Source organism: Rattus rattus, chromosome 6 (genome assembly GCF_011064425.1).
Source record: "Rattus rattus isolate New Zealand chromosome 6, Rrattus_CSIRO_v1, whole genome shotgun sequence".
In the NCBI taxonomy this organism is placed as follows: Eukaryota; Metazoa; Chordata; class Mammalia; order Rodentia; family Muridae; genus Rattus; species Rattus rattus.
In genome coordinates, this window is record NC_046159.1 from 109,947,753 (window position 1) to 109,973,929 (window position 26,177).

The 26,177-nt window shown below is 39.8% G+C and overlaps 1 protein-coding gene across 2 annotated transcripts in view; it reads left to right on the top strand.

Annotated features, from left to right (window-relative positions):
- Nucleotides 1–267: 267 nt before the first annotated feature.
- Nucleotides 268–26,177, top strand: part of Tnpo3 (transportin 3) — a 75,644-nt gene continuing 49,734 nt past the window's right edge. Inside the window, exons 1-5 of one of the 2 annotated variants that reach the window (XM_032906828.1) lie at nt 653–764; nt 10,981–11,138; nt 22,538–22,738; nt 23,755–23,828; nt 25,583–25,739. In XM_032906828.1, the coding sequence (XP_032762719.1) occupies nt 22,616–22,738; nt 23,755–23,828; nt 25,583–25,739 (354 nt within the window). In that variant the 5' untranslated portion in view covers nt 653–764; nt 10,981–11,138; nt 22,538–22,615. Of the gene's footprint in view, nt 765–10,980; nt 11,139–22,537; nt 22,739–23,754; nt 23,829–25,582; nt 25,740–26,177 lie in introns of both variants that reach the window. The other variant, XM_032906827.1, reaches the window with a different exon arrangement.

The window sequence follows — 26,177 nt, forward strand, 5'->3', positions numbered from 1 at the left end:
TCCTTGGAAACAGGTGAAGAAGTAGAGGAACCGGGAGGAAAGACTGTGGATTCATTGCTGAGGAGGTAAGATTTGGTCGGGAGCTTTCTAGTCTTAAAGCTCAAGTTAGATTTATAAACCTAGGAGACTACCTTGTACCTATTTCCCCTCCCTGGTCCTCCTACCCCGGCAGAGTCACTTCCGGGAGGAGGCGGGGGAAACAAGAGGAGGCGTGCCGGGAAGGAAGTAGTTTGTGGTGCACCAGGCGGAAGTGTGCCAAGTATACAGGCGACCGCTTCCGGTCTGGAGAAGCTCTGCTTAGGTTCGCTGCGTGGTTTGTGTCATGCGGAGGTAGGCCTCTGAGAGCAAGGCGGGAGGTGTGGAAGCAAGAACCCGCATCCGGACTCTAGAGTCTGGGATTCTGGCGGGAAGACAAGATAAAAAGGAGCCAGGAACCTGAAAACGACCTATCCGCTGTTTCCGAGGGGGCAACTTCCACGAGGAACCCCCCCCACCCCTTCCCTGGTAACGGCCAGAAAAGAGGAGATGGCGCCAGTCAGGGAGCGGCTGTGGCCGAGACAGTGAGGACGCTTGAAGGCAGAGCAAGCGGAAGCCTTAGGAGAAGTATCGGACTCTTCGCTGTCACCGCCGCCGCTTCCACCACCATGGAAGGAGCCAAGCCAACCTTGCAGCTCGTGTACCAGGCGGTGCAGGCGCTTTACCACGACCCAGATCCCAGCGGAAAGGAGCGCGCCTCGTTTTGGCTTGGGGAGCTGCAACGTTCGGTGAGGTTCGGGGAGAGGCCGTTCTGAGCCGCGGGAGCAGGGCCGAGTGGGATCTGGGCTTGAGCCGAGAGCCTGAGCCGGACGGTTGGCCTTGGGGATCCTCTTTTCCAAGGAGCTGGTGTCGTGGGGTGGGGCTGAGTAGCCACTTCTATGCCGCCTTTCGGAAACTAGTGGCAACTAATTGGTCACGAACTGGCCCTTTCCCTATCCTGTAGAATCCGTTTTGTAGTTCTGTACCTCTCGCTTGTGGCATGGATCTAGCCCTCCTTTAAGTTCCACCATTGCTTTTGCTTTATAGGCCTTGTTTCTCTGTTTTGTTCTCTTAAATCAAAGCCAGCCCCAAATGCTTCTCCACCTCTCACTTAGTAGGGATGCTTTTGATACACCTTCTGTATCCAAGTGTTGCATCTGGCATTACCTTCCCTTTGGTAACCTTACCCACCCCTGAGTGTCTCTTGCCGATTTTCACTCATGTTATTCTCGAAATTTCTCAGGCTTCTAGATTCGTATTCGTACAAATTTTCTCCTCTCATTGGAGTGCAACATAATATAAAGAAAAATTATGGTTTCTGGAAACCTTTGGAGTTCCTTTGTTTTATATTAGATTCTTATTTCTTCTACCTGTACGTTTTCATTTGTAAGATGGGTATCATGACTATTTTAATTAGCCCATATAATTATGTGAGCGTGTGGTGGAGTGCATGATTTCCACATATCAAATTTTTGGGTTCATGTATTTCGTATTTTGACTCACACTTTGTATTTTCTCCCTTGATTTTCACACTCACTTTTGCTATGTTTTTATTTTTGTAAGTTCTAATAGCTGATGATTTTGCTGACAGTGTTTAGGTTTTAGTCTATGAACTTTGAAATTCTTTGAAAACTAAGGAAGCTCATGCACGCTTTCTTTTTCTTTTTCTTACGTTTGGTGCTGGAGATACAGTCTAGCCTACATCTCTAGCTCTCTGTCTCTTCACCCTTAATCTTTGCATTTCTTTCTCACAAGCTTATTTTTGTTTGCTCTCCCTTTTATTTGTTTAACTCATAACTGATGTTTAATGGTGCTATATCCTCCTAAATAAGCCCCTAGGTTGCAAGTACATAATCTTAAAAAACATTTACCACTTTGACTTTGATAGTTAGGCATAAATGTGCCACTTGTGTTCTTGTTTATATTGTGGGAAGACAAAGATTTTGCTGGGTGTGGTGGCGCTCGACTTTAAGCAGAGATTAAATCTCAGCAGAGGCAGGCTAATCTCTATAGCCTGGTGTACAGAGTTCCAGGACAATCAGGACTGTATGGAGGAGAGAAAAAAAAAGGCTCATTGTAGGCTCCCCATGTAGGCCTCATGTAGTTTTTAGTTCTGCAGTCAAGGGAGTTACAGTTCCTCGATCTTACATAGTTTTCTAAAATATAAATCATCTACCAGGTGAACTCTTCCCTGCTGTATCTACTAATTTTATCTTAAATCAGTACTGGAGTGCTTATTATGGACAAGCAACTTCTAGATGTTGGTAATTGGCAACAAAACAAGCAAATCTGCTAACCACATAGTATATTCACGATGATTAAATGTAATACATACAAGAGCTTAGAGACCTTCAACAGAGCTTAAAGTATGTTAGTATTTACTTGAGTCACCTTCCTCTCCTTAGTTCCCACTATTCTGTTGCATCTGTTCATCTTAGAATCTCAACAGGAAGACATGAGCAACTTGACAGAATAAATAGCACAGAGAGTTTTCTTTTTCTGTTTTTTTTTGTTTTTGTATTTTATTTTATTATTTTTTTTAAAGATTTATCTATTTTATGTATATGAGTACACTGTCACTGTCTTCAGACTCACCAGAAAAGGTCATTGCATCCCACTATAGATGGTTGTGAGCCACCCTGTGGTTGCTGGGAATTGGACTCAGGACCTCTGGAAGAGCAGTGAGTGCTCTTAACTGCTGAGCCATCTCTCCAGCCCCTTGTTTTTGTATTTAATCTTTTTCTTTCTTTCTTTTTTTTCTTTTTTTTTTTTTTTTTTTTTTAGATTAGAGGTACTGGGGATTGAACCTAGGACCTCACAGATGTTGGGCAAGTTGTTAATCTCTGAGCTATATTCCCATCCTTTTTACTTTTTGTTTGCTACAAAGACTTGTTAAATTCTCTAGGCTGACCTTTAACTCACAATGTAGCCTCTGAGTAACTGGGATTACAGGCCTTGCTTTCCTGTATGTGCCCAGGTGAGTTTGTTATAAGGATACTATTTATAAAGTTGCATGTATAATGGTACCAGAAGAAATGATATTATAACCTGTAGCCAAACTGTTGTTTTTTCTGGAAGGAATAGAGAGAGGAGCAGTTACTTGGCTTTTTTGAGGGAGAATGATGAGTTTCTGGTGACAGAACTTGAGCTCCTTTGCAGTGAGGGAGGTGGAAGAATGAACTTGTTGACTCTGTTCTTCTGGGATTCCTTATAGATCAAGCCAATCAGCAGCCAGAGGACATTAGGAGGCGGGGGCAAGGGGCAGGGGGCAGGGGGCAGGGGGCAGGAGGCAGGAGGCAGGAGGCAGGAGGCAGGAGGCAGGTGGATCTCTGTGAGTTTCAAGCTAGTCAGTGCAATGAATCCCAGAACAGCCAGAGCAATGTAGAGAAACCCTGAATGGGGGAGGTGGGGGACGACGGTGACGACCGACGACGACTGACACAGCCGACGACAGCCTGCTGGAGAAGAAAAGATAGTAAAAAAAAGGGTGAGGAATACCTAGCATATGTATACATCATCTGGGATGCTTGGCTCAGTGTTTAAATTTATTGTGTGTTATGTGTGTGGATACATTTGTCAGAAGACAACTTGTGGAAATCAGTTTTCTCTTTCTGACGTGGATTCTAGATATCAAACTAAGGTGGTCAGGTTTGGCAACAAGTATCTACAGGCTAAGTCATCTTATATGTCTGACTCGAGCATTTAAATGAACAATTTGGTTAATACTTGGGCCTTTTCATTCCTTTATTTTCTTCAGGTCATGTAGTTGTACAAGTGGATCTTGACATTACCAAAATCATTCAGATATCTTTCTCTGAACACAGTCAACTATTTACCCTTTTCTGGCTCAAGAATTTCAAGTAATCCTGTGTTTGAGTTTTTATTATTTTGCAGTCTTATATAATTTTAATTCTTACCAAAACTTAAAATCTTTTGTGCTTGGTGATTTGAAAAAAAAAAAACATTTGTTTTGTTTTCTATGTATATATGTCATTTGTTCTCAAATGTCAACAGTATAAAAAGTCCACCATATGTGTTCATATTAATAACCTATTTTCCCTGTTGCCTGAAATAAGCTTATAGCCCTAAGAATCAACCTTCAAAATAGTCCTCACCTCAATGACAGTAAGAGTTTATTCTTGAGCCAAATATGAATGATCATGGTCTACACACATGAGTTCAGGGTGCATTTATTTTGTTGTGCTATGGGATTGGTTACATGAGATTGCATTAATTACGGAACAGGGAAGTGGGGCTGGAGACACAGCTCAGTGCTTAAGAGTCCTTACTGCTGAGAGAGTCAGCGCTCCCTTCCCAGCACTGTCTGGCAACTCACAACTGCCTGTACTCAAATTCCAAGAGATCCGGTGTTCCCTTCTGTGTATATACTTACACACACACACACACACACACACACACACACACACACACACACACACACAGACAAATTAAAAAAATAAATAAAAACAAGGAAAGTCAAATCTAAGAATTTATAGACTACATCTGCCTTTGGATGAGCAGGTTATAGGAAAGAAACAGGGAAACTGCTGTAGGTCTTTTGTTTTCTAGAGGTCTTTTTGTTTTAAGACAGTCTTCCTATGTCTGTAGCCTTGGCTGGCCTGGAACTTGGTATGTATACCAGCTGGGCTTGAACTCAGTGCAAATCTGTCTTCCTCTGCCTCCCAAATGCTAGGATTAAAGGCATGTGTCACCATGATTGGTTCTAAGTAGGTTTTAGGTACTATCTGGTAACTTTTTTAGCCCTTGGCTTAGTAGAAGTTAGTGGTTTGCTAAGAACTTAAAGTTTGAAGGACAATGAGTGGCTATTGAGGGGGTTAAAAATAGTCCCAAGATAATTTGGCTCTGTATCTGCATCATTCTAACTTTATATCCTCAGAAGTTTTAATCAGCCATTGAGTCTTATAGAGTCTTTAGCACAGGTAAGGGTTTTTGGTGTTTGTTTTGGCTTTTTGAGACAGGGTTTCTCTGTTTAGCCCTGGCTGTCCTGGAACTCATTCTGTAGACAAGGCTGGCCTCAAACTCAAGAGATCTGCCTGCCTCTGCTTCTGCCTCCCTAGTGCCAGGATTAAAGGAGTGGGCCACCACTGGGCCACCCAGGTGTGGGGTTTTTGTTTCTTTTCTTTCTGAGAACTTTAGTATGTAGAATCTTTCATTTGTCTTGGTCCTGTTGCCTAATTACTGTCCTGGGAATTCCTCTTTGACACTACCCTAGGGAGATTTCCTTTACCTCTTTCTTGTGTTGGGTCTACTCATAACTTGACTTTGTAATTTTCTTGAATTCTTTCATTTGGTGATTAATTAAGAAGGTTATTATAAACTTTTTACTGTCTTTCTTTTGTCTTCTGTATGCATGTTTGTGTGTGAGAAGGAGCAACCTTGGGAGTTATTTCAGGAACTAATGCCCAACTCCTTTGAGAGAAAGTCTCACGGATCTAGAGCTCATCCATTGGCTGGACTGGTTAGCCAGCTGGGCCCTGCCTCCCCCATGCTAGAATAACAAACTGGTACCTGGCATCATTATTATTATTAGTAGTAGTAGTATTTCTAGGGTTCAACCTTATTCTTTTAAGGTAAGTCCTTCCTTGAATGAGAAATTCTCTCCAGATTTTTTGGGGTGGGGTGGGGAGGGGTGAGGTGAGAGAGATGGGGCAGAGTTTCATTATGTAGCCCAGGCTGCCTTTGAATTCTGGATCCTTCTGTCTTAGCCCCCTATTAGACTAGGATGTTTAACTCTTATCTTAGCTTTTTCTCAAAGGGTTGTAGTTGGAATAGGATTTTGCTACATAGTTCAGATTGGCTTAGATTTTATTACTTTGTGGCTTAGGCTAGCCTTGAGCTTGAGTTTCCTCTGTTTTAGCTTCAGCTACTGCCCATGTTGTCCCTTACTGTCTTCCTGTTGCTTATTCTTTTCTGGATCACTTTACTTTGAGCAGAGTCTTCTAGCCTTATGCCTGGAGATTTTAAGTTATGGAGCTTGTATCTTAGCGGCCACCTGGGAATGAGGGCAGGTACTACAACTCATGTGTGCAGGGACTCATTTAATCTTGTGTTTAGATGACATTCCTCTCCTTACCTGAGTATTTCCTGGGTGTCCAGAGACCCTATTTGAGTCTTGCTGGAGTAAACCACAGAGTAAAACCTCCTTTAAGATGGGAGGATAGGGGTTGGGATTTAGCTCAGTGGTAGAGCGCTTGCCTAGGAGCGCAAGGCCCTGGGTTCGGTCCCCAGCTCCGGAAAAAAAAAACCAAAAAAAAAAAAAAAAAAAAAAAAAGATGGGAGGATAATAGTCCACTTGTGCTGAGTCAAGGAGAAAATCTAGGGGTCTAATTGCTGCTTATATAGGGTTGGGTGTCTGTCTTTAGTTGTACCTGGTACTTACAATTTTAAGCTATAAGATTCGGTTTCCCCAGGCAGAGTTCAGTAGTTTATGTGCTGGGTAATGGTGGCAACTGTCTTTAATCAAAGCGCTTCGAGTTTGAGGCCAGCCTGGTCTACAGAGTGAGTTCCAGGACAGCCAGGGTTACGCAAAATCCTGTCTTCAAAAATCAAAAACCAAACAACAACAACAAAAAGATAGTTTATGTATCTCTCTGGTTTCTAAAGTTTGGTGTTACCTGTTTCTTTTTTCTTTGTCATGTGGAGTTTTGTCTTTCTTTTTAGACAGTGTCTTTTGAAGCCCAGGATGGCTTTGAAACCTCTGAAACCAGATCTTCCTGCCTCTGTCCGACAAGTGCTGGGATTACAGGTGTATTCTCGAAAGTCCAGATAAAACAGGTGTTTTCTGATGAACCTTTATAGACTTTTTTCACCAAAATTCTTGGAACTCTGTAGCCATTGTGGTGTTCTTTGTGGTAAGGGGATGTCACTGATAACTCCAAAATGTTTTAGAAGATTCTAAGTTATTTTAAATTAGATCTAAAGAAATCCTTATATAATAGCAGCTTGTGCATTCTGAGTACTTAGTAGTTTCCTTTGGCCACTTCCAGTGTGTATACAAAATTAGACAATGTAGAGAGCTATGGGGAACAAAGACTGCCTCTTTCTAGGGCTAGTAATTATGCTGCTTAGTTGTTTCACGTTGCTTCTTCTTCTTCTTCTTTTTTTTTTTTTTTTTTTTAAAGATTTATTCATTTATTATATATAAGTACACTTTAGCTGTCTTCAGATACACCAGAAGAGGGCATCAGATCTCTTTACAGATGGTTGTGAGCCACCATGTGGTTGCTGGGAATTAAACTCAGGACCTCTGGAAGAGCAGTCAGTGCTCTTAACCGCTGAGCCATTTCTCTAGCTCCCTCATGTTGCTTCTTTTAAAGAGACCATTTGTGGGCTAGAAGTTATGTTAGAGTTCAGGGCTGGGGGTGGCCCAGTTGGTAGGTTGCTTGTCTAGCATGTAGAAAGCCATGGATTTGCTTCCCAGTTCTGCATAATAAGCCAGGCGTTAGCTTAGAATGCTAACCACCAGCACACTGGAGATAGGAAGACACACTAAGTTTGAGGGTCTCAGCTGACATGAGACCCTACCTTAAAAATGTCAGAAAGGTAGGTTCTGTAGTCCTACCTGGAAACTGAAAAGGAATGATGAAAAGTATTAAAAAAAAAAATAAGGTGAAATAAAGCCATGCTTTAAAGGACTCAGTTGATATTTGGGTATATAACTTGTCACATGTCCATGGAAATTCTCTTAAAGTAGTATGTCAGAAAGGTTATGGACCATGACTATCAGTTTCTGATTTCTTCTCTATCTCTTTTCCCTTCCGGAATTTTAAGACATTTATTTAAGAGGCAAAATAGTAAGGAGCAGGCTTTTCTGCTTACATGGTGTAGCGCCATGTAACGTTTTCAGAATCGTTCTCCTTTCGGTCACGGGTTGGTTTATTTTCCTTTGGTGGCCCACTGTGCTTCTTTCAGATTCTTCTCATCATACTTACCAGGTACTAGATCAAAGACAGATAAAGCAGATTGCTGACCCGGTTTATCACTTACTAACAAGTTACCTAGGCCTCTTCTGCCTGGATTTCCTGGTAGATTATGGATGACCCCAAAGCAACTGTCCTGGAAAGTCTTCACCTAGCTTGGATGATGGCTTCCCCGCAGCCACACAGTGGGACCTACCTGGGATTCCTTCACTCTTCTGCTTAGTTCTAGTACCTAAAGCTTTGGTTTGTCTCCAGCAGTTGTATTTACTATGTTTTCTAATTTACTTTATCTTTTATTGATTTATCTTTGTCCTCTAGTTAAGTGATCTTTAAAACATAACTTGATTTTGGAAGGAAGCCTGTTTAGAAAATCAAGTGTTTCTGTACAGCTTCTGAGGGTCAGTTAGCTTAATGCATATAAGAGGACGTATCATTTGCGTCACAGTGGAAGAGACTGAGTATGTAAGTAAGCAGTAAGGAGGAGAGGCCAGCCTAAGGCTTGACTAATCTACTTGAAACATTCCATATGGAAGTGATTACCCAGGCATGGTTGTAACTAAGGTGAAGTAAGTTTGAATGAACCCATTGCATTAATTGGACAGGGAAGACATGGCTTTGGAGTATTGGGGGCTTTGTGATGGTGTTTTTGTGGGTATGCTTTGTCTGTTTTCTGGTGTTATAGTTCTTGCCTGGATTCGTTTTTTTCTGCTCCACATGGTTGGTCTTAGACCAGTTGATAGTCTGATCTAGGACATAAAATCATGAAAGCACTGCTACATTTCCTATTACAGTACCGAATTTTCAAGACTTTTCCAAATATGTATTTAGCTTTTATTGCATTGATATTTATGGGGAAAATGAAAAATGTATTTTGTGGATTTAAAAAAATATTTATTACTGTGCATGTATGGACACTTAAAAATAGGTCTGTGCACATCTTCTGGGACTCTGTCTTTTTGCCTTAAATGGAATTGGGAGGTAGAGCTCAGCTGGTCAGGCTTGTACAGCAAGTGCTTTTACCTTGAGCCATCTCACTGGCCAGATTTTATGGATTTTTTTTTTTACTATTTATTGTGGAGTATGTCTTTGTACCAGCACTCAGGAGACAGAGGTGTGCAGATCTCGATGAATTTGAGGTTAGTCTGTTCTACATGATGAGTTAGTTCTAGGATAGCCAAGGCAACATAGTCTTTGTTTCAAAGATGCATGTTTATTTTATTTTTATTATTTATGTATGTTTCTGTGTATGAGTTGTGCATGTGAATGCGGGTTCCTACAGATGCCAGAAGATGGTATTAGCTGAAGCTGGAGTTACCAGTGATTGTGAGTATCAGATGCGTGGTTGCTAGGAAGTGAACTCTGGACTAATGTAAGAGCAGTATTTGATCTTAACCACTGAGCCATTTTTTGGAGACATAGTCTTATTATGTAGACCTGGTTAGCTTGAAATGTAGACCAGACTGACCCAAATATATAGAGATCCTACTGTCTCTATATACCTCCCTAGTGCTGAAATTAAAGGCATGAGCTACTCTGATCAGAGATTGTGGATATTTTTTATTGTGAGAAAAAAAATTCAGAACAAAACTTACCATTTTAGCCATTTTTATTGTTTTGCTTTGAGATAAAGTCCCACTATGGATCCAAGACTGCCTTTGAATTTATGATCTTTCTTCCTCGACCTGACCATTGATAGATTACAGGCCTAGCTTTAAAAAAACTACTTATACATATTTGTGTGGGGGTATATTCCATGTATGTGGGCACCTGCAGAGGTCAGAAAGGGCATCAGTTCTCTGGAGTTGGAATTAAAGGCAATTGTGAGCTGCTGCCCGGTGTGAGTACTAGGAATTCAGCGTAGGTCCTCGGAAGAGCAGCAAGCACCCTAACTGCTAAGCAGTCTTTCCAGCCCACCCTTTAGCCATCGAGTGACAGTAGATAAACTGACACTGTATGTCTATTACTCCCATACATCTGTAGTGCTTTTCCTGTAGTCCCTGTTCTCCTTTCCCATAGCATGCTGCTGTCTTTGAAATAGATTGCTCTCTGGACTTTTCTCACTTAGTGCAGTGTTCTTACGGCTTAGTCATGAAGTCCCTGCTTTCAGTTCCTTTGGGATATATATGTTCAGAAGTAGAATTGCTAAGTCACATGGCTTCTTTTTTGTTTTTGACCCTCAATAACTTTCTTAGATTTTTAGAATTTCAAGCTTTAAATGTGATAAAGATTTAAAATCTCCTCTAATATTTGAATTGTTAGAAATTTACTTAGGTTGGTAGGAAGGAAAGTAAGTTTTCTGTATTTTTGGCTTTCAAGAAGCCACCTCACCTGAAAACACAAATGTTTTCTTCTACCTTGACATTCTCTGAAGAGCAGCAAGTTCTCTTAACTCTCCAGTCATCTCTCCAGCCCCAGGTCTGTTAAACTTACTACAGGAAATTGAGATTAGACTATCTTACCTCTATTCCTAGTAACTTTCATTAAATAAATGTCATTGGTTGGTTTTCTTTAAAAATGCATAAGACACTTTTATGTTACTTTTTCATGTCTCATTGCTATCTTATTTACAGAAACTCATTTTTTCTTTGTCAGACAGAGCTCTTGGGTTCTGTGAAGGATTTCAAGTAATTCAGTTTAAGTTGTTTTTGTGCAGGATTAATTAGCCATGATTGAGTCTAAATCTTGGCAGCTAATGAGTGATTCCTTTGGCTTCTGTAGGGTGTGTGCTTGCAGTGTTGAAGCCCATCAGTGATTTTGGTTGATTTGGCAGTTTTAGAGCTGTTGGTATAGCAGTGAGTCCTGGAGCAACAGTGCATCATTAAAGAAGAAAAGAGACAGGCACTTTGCAGATATGCTGTGAAGGATAATGAAGGACTTGGAGGCTATAGCCAGTTCCATATTCATCAGAGTCATGGAAATACCCTTTGAAAGAAAAGACTGATGTACAGATCTGTTCTGCTGCTGCTGCTGTGTGAAGAAGGTGATTGGAATTAGACCTTAAATGGAACATGTTCTCTTGTTGCAGTCTCTTTGAAATGTGCTGCTAGTGGGAGCTGCAGCTTCCTCCTGCTGACTTGAGTCCCAGGCTTCAGTTGAGATGGCCCTTTGAGAATGTGGAGCTTAGTCCAAGCCTGGATTTCAGTGGGTAGCACCTGGCATCTGTGGCTAGAAAGTCCTTGAAGTGTAAGTGCTTTATTCTCTCCTTGTAAAGAGTCCTCTTTGTTCTCCTTTACCCCCTTCCTTTCTGCAGCTTAGAAGGAGGGATGATGAGCAATGGGGTCAGAATTCAGTTGGCTTAGTAACCAAAACAAGATAACTTGTTACTGTTTTAAAGCAACAGGTCTTTCCCTCTCTGTCTCTAGAATGCAGAATAAAAAAAAGTTAAACAATAAATTATTGCCTCAATGTTTAAAATTGGCTAGATTATTGTGAATAGAGGGCTTTTGGGGGGTAGGGGAATTAGTTACTGGGTTTGAACTCAGGATTTTACACATAAATGCTAAGCAAATGCTCTATAACTGAGGTATATTCCCAACATCTACCCACTCTTTAGTAGTTGGGATTGAACCTAGGACCTCATGCATAATTGGTAAGCACTTTACCACTGAGCTGTATTCCCAGATCTTTTCTGTTTTCTACTTTGTAGTTTGAGACAGAGCCTCTCAGAGTTGTCCAGGCACTATCAATTTACTTAGGTTTTGTTTTTTGTTTGTTTGTTTTGTTTTTTTGTTTTTTTTTGTTTTTTTGTTTTTTTGTTTTTTTGCTTTGTGAATAGAGCTTAGGCTGGCCTAGAACTCATTTGTTACTCAGGATGACTTTAAGATCTTGTTTCTCCTTCTACCTATCTAGTGCTAAAAGTATGTACCACCACTCTTGGCATTTAATAGCTTTTCTTTTTTTTTTTTCTTTTTTCTTTTTTTCGGAGCTGGGGACCGAACCCAGGGCCTTGCGCTTGCTAGGCAAGCGCTCTACCGCTGAGCTAAATCCCCAACCCCTAATAGCTTTTGATTATCATTTTGCCTGGTTGTTTTACAAGTCATTCTCATAGCCTTATTCCAAAACACAAATATTAGAAAGTAGTGGTATAGTTGAATAGTATACAAGACAACTTTAAGACTTTCAAGGTCTAGCTGGGCATGGTGGCCCACACCTGAAATCCTAGTATTTAGCAAGCTAGGGCAGGGAGATGGTCATGAGTCTAAGATTAACTTGGGGTACCCAGTGAGGCACACCCCTCCACTTAAGATTAAATACGCATTTGTAGAAAATACCTCTTTTTCCCTTTTGGTTCTGCTCTACATATTTTAACAGAAGTAATTTGGGAATTTTTCTAAGATCAGTTTCCCACAAAATTGTCCTAGGAAATATATATAGCTGCCCTCTATAGTTCAATTAAAAAGCAAATGCCTGTTTTTATAGTCAGTTTTATACCATCACTGTGACAAAATTTCTGAGAGAAACAAAGAGAGGAAAGATTTTATTTGGGTCCATGGTCATATAGCTCCATGGTCCTCAGATTGCAATGAGGCCAAGTATGCTAGGGAGTGCATGTGTAACGGAGCTGTTCATGTTTGGTCACTGGGAAAAAGGAAAAGGGAAATTGAGGGCCTTAGAACTATGGATACCCTTTAAGGATACATGCATGACTTGCCCTCCTACTTCCTCAACTGGACACCACCTCCTAAAATCTCTGTCCCAATAGTCCATTATGGTTAGGTTTTCTATTTTTAGTTTTATTTTATGTGGAGTAGGGACACATGCATGCTATGGCAAATGTGTGGAGGTCAGAGGAGTCACTCTTTTGTTTCCATGTTGGTCTTAGGGATCAAATTTAGGTAGTCAAGCTTGGGGTAAGAACCTCTATATGCAGAATCATCTCAATGGCCTTCATTTATGGATTAACCATTGGTGAAAGTTAAAACCTTCAATATCCAACTACTTACCAATTGCCACCTCTAAACATTGATGGATTGGTGATTTCAGTCTGAGCTTTGGGGACACTTCAGATCTAACCTGCGTCTAGATCACACAATGATTAGAATATGCAAATATCCTCTTTTTTTCTTTCAGACAAAGTATTTTAGTTATTGGTCATGTTGCTATAACAAAATCCTTGAGAAGACAATTTTAGGAAGGGTTTGTTTTGGCTTGTAGTTTCAGGGAACATAGCCCATCGTAGCAGAAACAGTAAACTAGCAGAGACAAGAGGCAGCTAATGGTGTATCTACAGTCAGGAAGCAGAGAGCTATGAAAACTTCCATTTAACTTGTTTTCTTTATTTTTTTCGTCCAGGATCTGAGCCTGTAGAATAATAGATACCGTTCACATTTAGGTTAGTTTCCTACCTCATTTAACCTACTGTAGATAATTCCTCACAGGTATTCCCAGAGGTTTGTTTCCATGGTGATTCTAAATCTCATTAAGTTGAGAATGAAGAGGGTCTCATGTAGCCCCAGTTGGTGTCAAACTTACATAGCCAAGCATGTACTTGAACTTCTGAAGTTCCTTCTGCCAATATCCTGAGTGCCTCAGATTATGCTAGGCAGGTGTTTACCAGCCCCAGGCTTTGCTGTGATGCTGTTGACCTAGGGTCTCATTCGTGCTTGGCAAATATTCTACCAACTGAGCTGCATCATCCACAGGCCAAATGGATTTTCTCTTTGGTTTGCTTGCCTCCGTCTGAATATGCTGCCCCTTTTAGTGTATTTCAGAAAATATTTTGATGTATGCTCCTCCTAGAAGACTTTTCTAGAATTTCCTCTTTCAAGCTTTTGTCTCTGAAAATTTTCTGAAACCCTATGTTTTGGGAACTCTGGTGATTGTCACTGCCCCTATCTCCCAGGTGTTGAGATTACAGTTGTGCGTCTCAGTACATGGAACAAAACTTTTCGGTTTTTAGATTTTAACTAGAAAAAGTTTCTCATCACTAAAAAATAAAAATTCAAGATCTACCCAGGAAAGACCTGTGCAGTTCTACAGATGAGAACTCAGAGGTATTTCTAGCCTGGAGACAGCTCAGTGGATACAGTGCTTGCTGTGCAAGAGTGAGGGCCTAAGTGCGGGTTCCTCAGAACCCACCTAAATCCGGAAGCAGCGTGTGTGTGTGTGACTCTGAACTCTTATGGATCAGGCAAAGTGAAGATGAGAGTCCCGAGCTAGCCTGGCCTGCCTAGTGGGGAGCCACAGGAGCCTGTCACAGCATGGAAGGAGAAGACCACCGCCCCAAGTTGTCCTTTGCCTTCCATATAGACACCATAGCACTGCTGTGTGCTCTGAAAATAGAATACAAAGGCCGAAGTAATCACAGTAGAGTTTTACAGTTGAGCTATGAGAGTCAAGGTACAAATAAAAACTTAGTATGCTAGAGATATCTTTTCTGCCATTTTGTTATAGGGTAAGTCAAACTAAAATTTATTATTATTAATATTATTGGGGCTTTTTGTTTTGTTTTTTGTTTTTTGAGACAGGATTTCTCTGTGTAGCCTCACCTGTCCTGGAACTAATTCACTTTGTAGACCAGGCCTGCTGCTGCCTTCTGAGTGCTGGCTGGGATAAAAGGTGTGCAACATCACTGCCTTGCTTAACATTTTATTTTTTAATTGTAAAATCAATAATTATGGTGCTGGGGTGTAGCTCAGTTGGTGTTTTCCTGATGTGCGTGAGCCTCTGGGTACATCCCCAGCACCGCAAACCAGGTGTGTAGATTTATTATGCTCACACTCAGGAGGTGGAGTCATCATTGGCCACATAGCAAGTAAGAGGCCAACTTGAGCTGTTTGGGACTTTGTCTTTTAAAAAAGAGAAGAAATCAGCGATTATAATTATTTTTGTTTGCTAGTCTCATTTTCATTTTTTCTTCCTTTTTCTTTTTTCTTTTCTTTTGGAGACAGGCAGGACCTTTTGTAATCTAGGGTAGGGTACACTAAGACCTTGAATTCCAAATCTTCCTGCTCCTACCTGGATTACAGGTGTGAACCACACCCACTTTATATGGTGCTGAGATGAAGCCTAGAGCTTTGTACTGTGTCCTCAGGCCCTTGCTAACTTTCCTCCTTTGTATGTGGTTATTCAATTGTCCCTTGTGAGATTTTTGGGAGTGGAGTAGGGTGAGGATTGAACTCAGGGCTTTGTGTTTACAAGTATGCTACTACTAAGGTGGACCTACATCTGCCATAGTAGCACTTTAAAATAGACTATCTGGGAGAATTTTGAAGCTTTTATAGTATATTAACATAGTAAGTTGTGACCTGCAGTCTCATCCATTTTCTGCATATAGAAAAAAGTTTAAAATTTTCTAATTTAAAAAAAGATTATTTTTATATATTGTGCAGTCTTGAATGTATAATACAATGTTTTTGTTTTTATTTGTATACTTTGCAAGTGATCATAGCATCAAGGCATAGAACATCTATTACTTTTAACAGATGATTGAACACTTCTTAGAAATTCCTCCTGTTCCCCAACAGGTCGTATTCAGACCTGATAGTTACTTTACCATTTTTAAAAATAGGTTTGGTGATTAAAGTGCATCAGTTTTGGTATATTTATAGAGTTGTGCCTGTATCACCACAATTGACTTGGGAACACTTTCACTACCCTAAGAGAAACCCATACCCTGGGTTTGTTCTCTCCACTTTGTTTCTTGTGAAGAAAAACTCCAGACTTTATTGTTAATACCCCTTAAACATGGTGATGTGTATCTTATAAGAACAAGAATATTCTTTAAATCTAAAATCATCATCATTCTCCAGAAATTTAATATTAATTCAGTGGTAGATTCTAATATATAGAGAATTCTCTAGTTTGGTCAGTCGTAAATTTCTTTTTTCTTTCTTTCTTTCTTTCTTTCTTTCTTTCTTTCTTCTTTTTTTTTTTAGATTTATTTATTTATTTTTATGTATGTGAGTACACTGTTACTGTCTTCAGACACACCAAAGGAGGGCAGTGATCCCCTTTACAGATGGTTGTGGCTACTGTGTGGTTGCTGGGAATTGACCTCAGGACCTCTGGAAGAGCAGTCAGTGCTCTTAACCACCGAACCATATCTCCAGTGCCAGCCACAGATTTCTAGCTTTATTTTATTTTATTTATTCGAGCCGATCACTAACCCGTGGGCTTAAGGAGACCTCCTATTCCAGCCTCCCTGATAACCAGGAAAACTGCCTTGCTTGCCTCTAAGATGATTTTCTTCTGCTTACTCCACATCTTCCCTTGCTGGTGGTTGGGAGGTTTGAGACAGGGTTTTGTGTAGTTCAGGCTGGCCTCAAACTCTACCAAATATGGTTTATGTGATATTCAGGACCATATTCAGGTTTTCAGACGTGCTGTGCAAGCGCTCTACCAACTGATCTAAATCCTTAGCTAGTTCTACTTCTTTGTGCATGCACATGAAGGACTTAAAGAATTTTCTAATCTAAGACCATGTTCTCCATAAGCAATGATCATTTCACTCTTCCTTTTCAGTTTGAATGACTTTTTTTTTCCTCGGTGTTTAGAATTCATTGTACTATACTGAATAGTGTTTTGCTCCTGATCTTAAAGGTGTTTGTTTGGTGGCTCACATCCATCTGTAATGGGATCCAGTGCCCTCTTCTGGTGTGTCTGAAGACAGCAGCAGCATGCTCACATACATAAAATAAATAATTCTTTTAAACAAATAAAAGGAGAAGGGGGCTGGGATTTAGCTCAGTGGTAGAGCGCTTACCTAGGAAGCATGAGGCCCTGGGTTCAGTCCCCAGCTCAAAAAAAAAAAAAAAAAAAAAAAAAACAAATAAAGGAGAAGGAACTGGAGATGGCTCAGCAGTTAAAAGTGCTGAATGCTCTTCCAGAAGACCTAGGATTGTCACTCCCAGCTTCCACACTGATGCTCACGCCCGTCTGTACTCCAGTCCTGGGGATCTGATGCCTTCATGCCTCTGCAGGCACCAGGCACGCATATGATACAGATATACTTGCAGGCCTAACACTATACATATATTAAATAAATAAATAAAAATGAAGAGGGGAACCAAATAGATAAATAAATAAAATAAGTTGCCTTGGGCAAATTGGTTAACTTGTGAAAAGGAATGGCAAACATAAAAGGCAAAGGGATTTATTTTTCTAGAATTAGAGTTTAATAATACTAAATTTTGGGTTTTGTTGATGGTGGCACACACACACACAGAGTACTAATGGCTGGCTGGGTGGCCCAGCAGTTAGGTGAATTTCTCTTCCAGGGCATCTGACACCTTGTTCTGGCATACACATGGTATACACACATACATGTAAGAAAAACACCCAAAATAAAAACAAATGCAATCTTCTTTTTAAAAAGTAACTTTTAACAAGTCTTGGTAAATTTAAAAAGACTGAAGTCACAGAAGGTTAGTGGCTCACCTGCAACCCCCCATAGCAGGAGACTGGGACAGAGGACGGGGTCAGTCAAGTCCAGACACTGCTACCTAGCAAAGCCTTGATCAGTTAGTTTTAAAAACAAACAGGGACTGAACTCAGGATCTCTGGAAGGGCAGTCAAAGCTCTTAACCACCGAGCCATCTCTCCAGCCCTCACTTTTTGTTTTTAAATCTCTGCTTTTAAAGAGGTCGAAATAGTTAAGTCAGAAATATAGATAACTAAGCAAGATGCAAATGCTCATGCACCTAACCCCAGTATTTGAGACACTAAGGCCTAAGGCAGATGGGTTGCTATGAGTTCAAGGCCAATTTGGGTTACAGAGTGAGACATGGCCTCAAAACAGGTTGCTAGAAAACACAGTCACAGTATTTTTAGTTAAGGTCTCTGAAAATGGAATGGGCAAAGTTGGGGATGGGAATCTTCTACAAATTATTTTTGTTTTAAAGTTATAAAATACTATGTACCTCCAATGATATTGAGTTACTAAACATGAACAGCTTTGTTTTTTTAATAATTAAAACTTCCAAATTTTAGAAGCTTTTCAAGAACCATATTAGTCTTGTGATAGATACTTCATTATCTCTGTCATGGACACCAAGTCTGACATTTCCTGCCCCATTTCTTGTTGAATCTACAGATAATGCATGTTGTACTATACTCCAGGTGTCTACACTCAAGAAATATTTGACAAAACCAGGGGGAAAGGAAACAATAAACAAGTAAACAAACAATAAAAAGAGACATCTATAAGAAAGTTACAGTTGGGTTTTCTGACATATTAAACATTACATGGAATTGAAGTTTTTTGGGTTTTTTTGCTGTTGTTTGTTTTGGGTAGTGGTAACCAGACTCAGCCGTGTACACGCTAGTCAGGTACTCTACTGTTACAGTACACTCCCAGCACCCTCCTTGTACAGAACTTTCTTCTTGTTCTGATTAATATAGGGTAACAACTATAAGACATTTATGTTGAGTGATTTAACCACAATTTAAAGTATATGGGAAACACTCAAGAGGCTAAATTAGTAGTGTTGGGAAATCCAAGCCAGCCTGGGCAACATGGCAAAATTCACTCTAAAAAAAAGCAACCAAAAATTTTTTTTAAGAGTAAAGGTTGGGGGGTTGGGGATTTAGCTCTGTGGTAGAGCGCTTTGCGCAAGGCCCCTGGGTTCAGTCCCCAGCTCCAAAAAAAAAAAAAAAAAAGGGAAAGGGCAGGTGGAGAGATGGCTCAGCACTGACTGATCTTCCAGAGGTCCTGAGTTCAGTTCCCATAATGGCTCATAAGCATTTGTAATGGGGATCTGATGCCGTCTTCTGGTGTGTGTCTGATGACAGCTATAATGTACTCATACATAAAATAAATGAATACATTTTAAAAATTAAGACTAAATGGAAAATGTATTGGAATATGTGTGTAGTTATATATAAATACTGTGCCATTTTATAAGAGACACTTGAGCATCTGTAGATCTTGGTTTCTGGGGTTCCTGGAGCCAATCCAGAGATACAGAGGGACAATTGTTACCTCTTGCAAATTGGCAGCTGGAACCCCCAGGCTTGATTAGATAAATATTTGATTTCTTTGTCATTGTCATTTCAGTCTTTGGTTGTTCATCATGAGGCACATAATATTTGGTTACCTATTATTGTGAGACACATTACAACAAGTTAAAACAAAGCTAGTTTACTGTATCGTGTATCTTTGTAGGTTGGGAATTATTCTTGCCAGGGCTCTTTGGCTCATTGAGGTGTCCATTTAGTGATCAGGTTATTTTGGAAGTTCTCAGGTACGTGCCAGACACTAGTAGGAAAGCCTAGAAGGTTAGACTTAGGCCCCTTTGCAGTCTCAGTGCCTTTCTAAGTTTCCTTACTAGGAGAGTAATTGAAAATTCCTCCGTGGTAATTGGTTCTTAGAGTAATGCTGAGAAATTTGACAAAAGTTCTAAAGCTGCGCCTGACCAGACTGATTTTTGAAGTTCCACAACATCAGTTCTACTGTGTTCTGTCACTTACACAAATTACCTAAGGCTAGACCATATTAAAGGAGAAGAAAAAATAGATTTGATCTTTAATCTAGAAATAGCATTGACTTACAGCTCTCTCTTACCCATTCATTTTTGGTGATGTACTTTGTTGTCAGTGCTAAATCTATTGGTTTTGGTATGATGATCTATTCTAAATATGCATTTAAAATTTTTATTTGCTAGAATACCTCTCTGACAGATCCTTTACATCCCTGTGAGCCACCACACCCAGCTTTGAACTGGTGTTGGGTATAGAACTCTTTATGCTTGGACTTTACTGACGGTGCCACTTCCCTAGCCCTCTGTTTTTCTTTTTCCTCTTTGTTTGGTGGTGGGAGGACATGGAGATTGAACACTCACCACTGAGCTACAGTCCAGGTAGTTTTTTTTTTAATTCAAATTAAATGCCGTAGGTTTTTATCTGAATTTCCTGTGTTGTATCTGTATTTTCTTCTATTTTAAATTCTGGATTGACAAGACATAGAAGAATTAGAACAGCCTATTCTTAGTTATCCCATGTTAACTTAAAGCTTTAGACTAATAGAACCAATACTACCATTATCAATACACATATGAGAATAGTTATGATTATGAACTTATTTACAGGGTTGGGGAGCAAATCCAAGCCTTTGCAGAGGAAATAAAAGGGTGCTATCTCTGATATATGCTCTTGACCCTGTTCCCCCAATTTATTTTTGTATGCTTTCTTCCTCATTCTTAGGTGGCTGGACTCTAAACTGTCAGATGGTGACTAACTACTAATGTTGAAGCCTCATCATCTGGTCATTTGGTTATCTGAATCTTGGCTTTTAAAAGTTAATTAACTTCATGTATGTGTATAGGTATGAATGTGGCCATACCACCTCTGGAAGTCAGAGGATAGCCTGTGGGAGTGGCTCTCTCTCATTGGGTGGATCCTGGGAATTGAGTGTTCACAGCAGGAACTTTCTAACAATAAGCAGCCATTTTAAAAGAAAATGTGTCTGTCTGTTTGGACCGTGTGTGTGTGTGTGTGTGTGTGTGTGTGTGTGTGTGTGTGTGTGTGTGTGTGTGTGTGTGTGTCTGATATTAATGCGTGTGCCATGGCACATGTCGAAGTGAGAGGACAGCGTCTGGTGTCAGTCATCACCTTTGACTTTGTTTGAAGCAGGGCCTCTCTAGCTATTTGACACTGCACTGTTCACTGTAGGCTCTCTGGCCTTGGAACTTGCAGGGGAGTTTCCTGGTCTGACTCCCAGTACTACCGAGGTCCTAGAAATATCCATGACTGCCTGGAGTTTACGTGGGCCCTGAAGGTACACATTTGAGTATAAGTGCATTTACCAGTTGAACTTTCTTCTTGCTTCTGAAGTTTGTTGTTGGCTTTTTTTTTTTTTTTTAGCTAATTACTGTTTAGAAAGGCCTCAGGGGGAAACCTCTGAATTTTTTTTTTTTTTTTTAATTTCCGAATTCTTACATGTAACAGTTGTGGCTTTTATAATGGAATTTAGTTTGATGGAATAGAAAATCTTTGTAACATTTTTTTCTTAATATTTTCAACATATATTTCATTTTCTTCTGAAGTGTTTCAGTCAAAAAAAAAAAAACCAACAAAAAAAAATTCAGTTGCTTTTTTTTTTTTTTTTTACTGTGTAAAAGATTAACAATGATAGTATTTACCACTGTACTAGAAAAGAAACCACCACTTAATCCACTAATGGAAGACATGGATGTCTTAGTAGCACAGTCTTTTTAAAGTTCTTCTGGTTATTAAATTTTCACTGATAGAATGCTACTGCTTTCCTGCTTCCAGTATGGGAAAGAAAATTCCTTACATGTAACAAATGTTACAAGCAACGATTTTCTGTCAAGCCTTTTCATATAGAAGGAAGGTGTGTGTGTGTGTGTGTGTGTGTGTGTGTGTGTGTGTGTGTGTGTGTGTAAATGCCTACAGTTACAAATACATACAATAAGTCTTAGCAGCATATTTGATACTGCAAGATATAGAACACCTTCAGTGGTTTTCTTTTGTTTGTTTGTTTGTTTGTTTCATTTATTTACATTCCAAATGTTGCCCCCCTCCTAGTCCCCCCTCCAAGAATTCTTCACCCCTCCCTTTGCCTCTGAGAGGGTGCCCCCACCTGCCCAACACCCCCCACTCACACACACATATACTGGCATCCTCCTTCCCTGGGGTACAAGTCTCTACAGGATTAGGGGCAGCCTCTCCCACTGTGGATAGACAAGGCAGTCCTCTGCTACTTATGTGTCGGGCCACAGACCAGCCCGTGTATGTCCTTTGGTTGGCAGCTCAGTCTCTGGGAGCTCCCAGGGATCCAGGTTAGTTGATACTGTTAGACTTCCTATGAGGTTGCCATCCCCTTCAGCTCCTTCAATCCTTCTCCTGACTCTCAAAACTGATCAGCATTTTGATTTTGATTTCCATGCTGAAATCAAATCAGTTAAGCATATAATACAAGATGATAGATGTTTAGGTCCATTCCAAAAGCTGTTAGAGATTCTGTCCTAATCCCAAGCTAAAATAAAATTAAATTAATGTCTTTTAAAATTCAACAATTCAAAAAAACACTTTTTTAAATGATTGATTCATTGTTATTTTATGTGCCTTGGTATTTTGCCTACATGTGTGTCTGTGTGCGGGTGTCAGGTCCCTTGGAGCCTGTGGAAGTCCCATTTGGATCAAGACCTACCTCCTGTTCTGTGAGGCACTAGTGTTGGAGAAGAGTGCCCAAGGAAACTGGTGGGATGTGTTCCTCTGTGTATAGATGGACTAGAAAGCATCAGGATTTAAGTCTCAGAGTGAACAAAACATTTAAAGGAAAAAAGAGAAGAAACATTCAGCTTACAAATAGGGTTAGAAGCCTTTTAGTACTGTTTTAATTTTAGTAGGAATTTCTGGGACTTTTTTTTTTATATCACCTCCCAATATAGATGATTACTCTAATTTTCTAGATTCTGTCTTTTGATGCATTTAATTTGTGTTAGGCCATTAGGCCATACTAGAATAAATCACAAAGTCTTAGGGAATACTGCTGTTGAACAGGCCCTACAAACTTTAAGTTAATTTGCCAATTTTTTCTTTCATTTTATTTAGTCTAGCTATATGTTAAAGTTATATGACTTTAAATTTATTTATAAAAATAAGATATCTTTTATTTTCAGGTTCATGCGTGGGAGATTTCTGATCAATTGTTACAGATCCGACAGGATGTGGAATCATGCTATTTCGCTGCCCAGACCATGAAAATGAAGATCCAGACCTCATTCTATGAGCTTCCCACAGACTCCCATGCCTCTTTAAGGGACTCATTGCTAACTCATATTCAGAACTTGAAAGACTTGTCACCTGTCATTGTAACACAGGTAAGTCCTGTACTCACTAAGGAAATTTCTAAGGTCTTTTGGATACATTACATTCATTTTGGTTAGCATTGATAGGCCATGTAAGGTAATGTAATTTTATTGCTATATTTTCACAACTGTAGCAAAATAAAAATTTTAATCTTTTTATTAGTCTTTGGTTCATTAGACATCACCCATTGTGTATTGGAATTGGGGAGATGAATGTGTGTTCTCTCTAGCATGTGTTCCTTACTCTTAAAATTGCAGATGATTAAAAAATAAGTTAATTATTCTGGATTAGAGTCTTGTAGTTAACTTTAAAAAAAATCTTTTCTGGAAGTTAGTAAAAGTCTTACAAATAAAACATTGAATGTTTTGGCTTTCCCCTTTAGCCAGGTAAATACATTAGAAGGTAAAGTAGTCTATCCATGTGTCCTTTGACATAGAGCTGCTCTTGGATTATGCTACAAGATGAGGATGGGAAGAGAGGGGAAATGGCAGTCCGTTGTTTGTCAGTTTGTCAATAGCTTTGGGTTTTTGTCAAAGTAGACTTTGTCTATGAAGTTCTGTGGTTTTGCCAAATAAAGGTAAAGAGTGACATATTCTGAGGACATCTATATTTTTAAACATATTTTGTTGTGTTTAAGCTGAGCCTAGTGGTTTAAACTTATAATTCCAGCACTTGGGGGATAGAGAAAGGAGAATCAGGACTTCAAGTGCAGTCTCTGCTACATAATGGGCTTGAAGCTACCCCAAACTACGTGAAACTCTCAGAAGCACCAATGGAATATATATTCTAGCTATCAAGTATATTTTGTTGATTCTTTTGGTTTTGTCTTTAATTTTTAAGGTTAATCTTTAAATCCAAGCAATTTGTAGATAAATGGGTAGATAGACTTTCATGGGGAAGGAGGAGAAAGGATGCTGGTCTTAACTGTCACATTGTTGGGAAGAAATGTGGTGTCTGCTTTCTGTTAGCTTTGATGGTGTCTGTTTATCTGGTCTATTCATTTATTTAATCTCTCTTCCCTGTTCAGCTGGCTTTAGCAATAGCAGACCTTGCCCTACAGATGCCTTCTTGGAAGGGATGCGTACAAACATTGGTAGAAAAGTAAGTAATTTGTAATTTGTATCTTACTTATTGGATTACCATAAATCCACACAGAAATCTGCTCCACTAACTAGACATTTGATTATTTTCTAAATTTTGAACATAAAATTACATATTTAAAAAAAGATTTTGAAAAAGTTAATTATGTGTGGATATGTGTGTCTGCGGGTGGGTATGTGCACATGAGTTCAGGTGCCCAGAGAGGGCAGGTGCATCCTATCCTCTGGAGCTGGAGTTACAGATATTTGGGAACTACCTGATAGGGGTGCTGGGAACTGAATTTCGGTCCTCTGGAAGAGCAGCAAGTCCTCTTAACCACTGAGCTGTTTATTTCTCAATTCCCAATTGATATACTTTTTATTTCTCTTCAAAAAATTGTTTGTTTATTGTATGTATGCATGCCACATTATTTATGTCAAGTTCAGAGGACAGTTTGAAGGAGGAGTTGGTTCTCTCTACCATGTAGTTTCTGTACATTGAGCTGAGTCAACGTTGGGCTTAGTGACAAGCAGGTTTACAGACTCCAGTTTCTCCAGCCCCTGAGTTATATATTACTAACTTCGTTTAAAGAAAGTAAATGTTCGGGCTGGGCATGGTGGTTGCATGTCTTTAATCTCAGAAGTCAGGAGGCAGAGGTGGGCGGATCTGTATGAGTTCATGGTTAACCTGGTCTGCATATTGAGTTCCCAGCCTATTAAGGATACATTGTCTGCCAATAAGCAAGCAAATTCAAGGCTATGTTATCTATCTATCAATCAATAAATAAATGTGGTGATTCACCTTTTTTGGTATAAACTCATAAATCCACATATGATATAGACCTCATGAAATTGATAGTTATCTTTTAAATTGAGTCATTATGATTGATCAGACCTGTGGAGTCAGAAAGATACTGGTGTTGAGTACTGAAGCTTCTAACAATACAGAACTGAGTCAGGTTAGCAAAATATTTGACTGTGCATGTGTGTGCATGCATGTACTAGTTTAAAATTAACTAAGACTGAGAGCTGGAGAAGGTTCATACTACTCTTCTGGAGAATTAAGTTCACATCCCAGGACCCACATTGGGCAGCTTACACTGCCTGTAACTCTAGGTCCAGGGGTATCTAACACTTCTGACCTCTGTGGCCATTTACATTCATGTGCACATAGCACACCTCCCATACATATAATTAAAATAAAAATAAATCTTTTTAAAAGGCTAACTAAAACTGACTTATCTTCCTTTCTACCTCCATATCTATTCTCCCTTCCTCTCTTCTCTCCCTTCCTGTTTTTCCTCACTCACATAACAAGTTAGAAGCCAGCATGGAATGCATGAAAATTTATCTCAATAAAACAAACTTTTGCTGGGCATTGGTGGCATATGCTTTTTTTCTTTTTTTCGGAGCTGGGGACCGAACCCAGGGCCTTGCACTTGCTAGGCAAGCACTCTACCACTGAGCTAAATCCCCAACCCCAGCATATGCTTTTAATCCCAGCACGGGAAAGTCAAGAGGCAGGTTGGATCTCTGTGAGTTCAAGGCTACTCTGGTCTACAGTGTGAGTTCCAGGACAGCCAGGCCATCCAGAGAGTCCCTATTTTGAAAAAACCAAAAATGAAACAAAACAAAGACTATATTTCATTTTTTCTTAATATTTGGGATGATGCTTTTCTTGTTCGGAATGCTGGGCTATTCTGATGGTTATATTGTGATTGTGTATTTTCTGTCTCTCAGTGACTCATGATATATCCTTCCTTTTTTGTTTTACAGATATAGCAATGATGTAACTTCTTTGCCTTTTTTGCTGGAAATCCTTACAGTGTTACCTGAAGAAGTACACAGTCGTTCCTTGCGGATTGGAGCCAACAGGCGCACAGAAATCATAGAAGACTTAGCCTTCTACTCTAGTACAGTGGTTTCTTTATTGGTAAGTTTGAAATTTGTTGGTAAAGGGCAGGAACCATGGTGTTGTTATTTTGTGACCTGAACTCAGAGATCTGCCTGGTCCTGCCTTCTGAGTGAGTGTTGAGATCAAAGATGTACACCACCACATATAATTCCTCAAAATTACCTGTATTTATTATGTGGAGAGGAGCATATATACCTGTACACCATAGGATGTGTGTGGAGGTCAGAGAGTAGTTTGCACAAGTAGATTTTCTCCTATTAGTTTGGTCCCAGGAACAAGACCACCAGTTTTAGTAGCATGCATCTTTAAGCCACCCAGCAAGCCATTTTATTTTTAAAGAGTCTCATGCATCCTAACTTGGCCTCAAACTTGCTTCATAGCAAGTTTCATAGCTTCTTCATAGCTGAGGATGAGCCTGAACTTCTGATTCCCCTTTCCCCTCCCTCTTCCACCTGA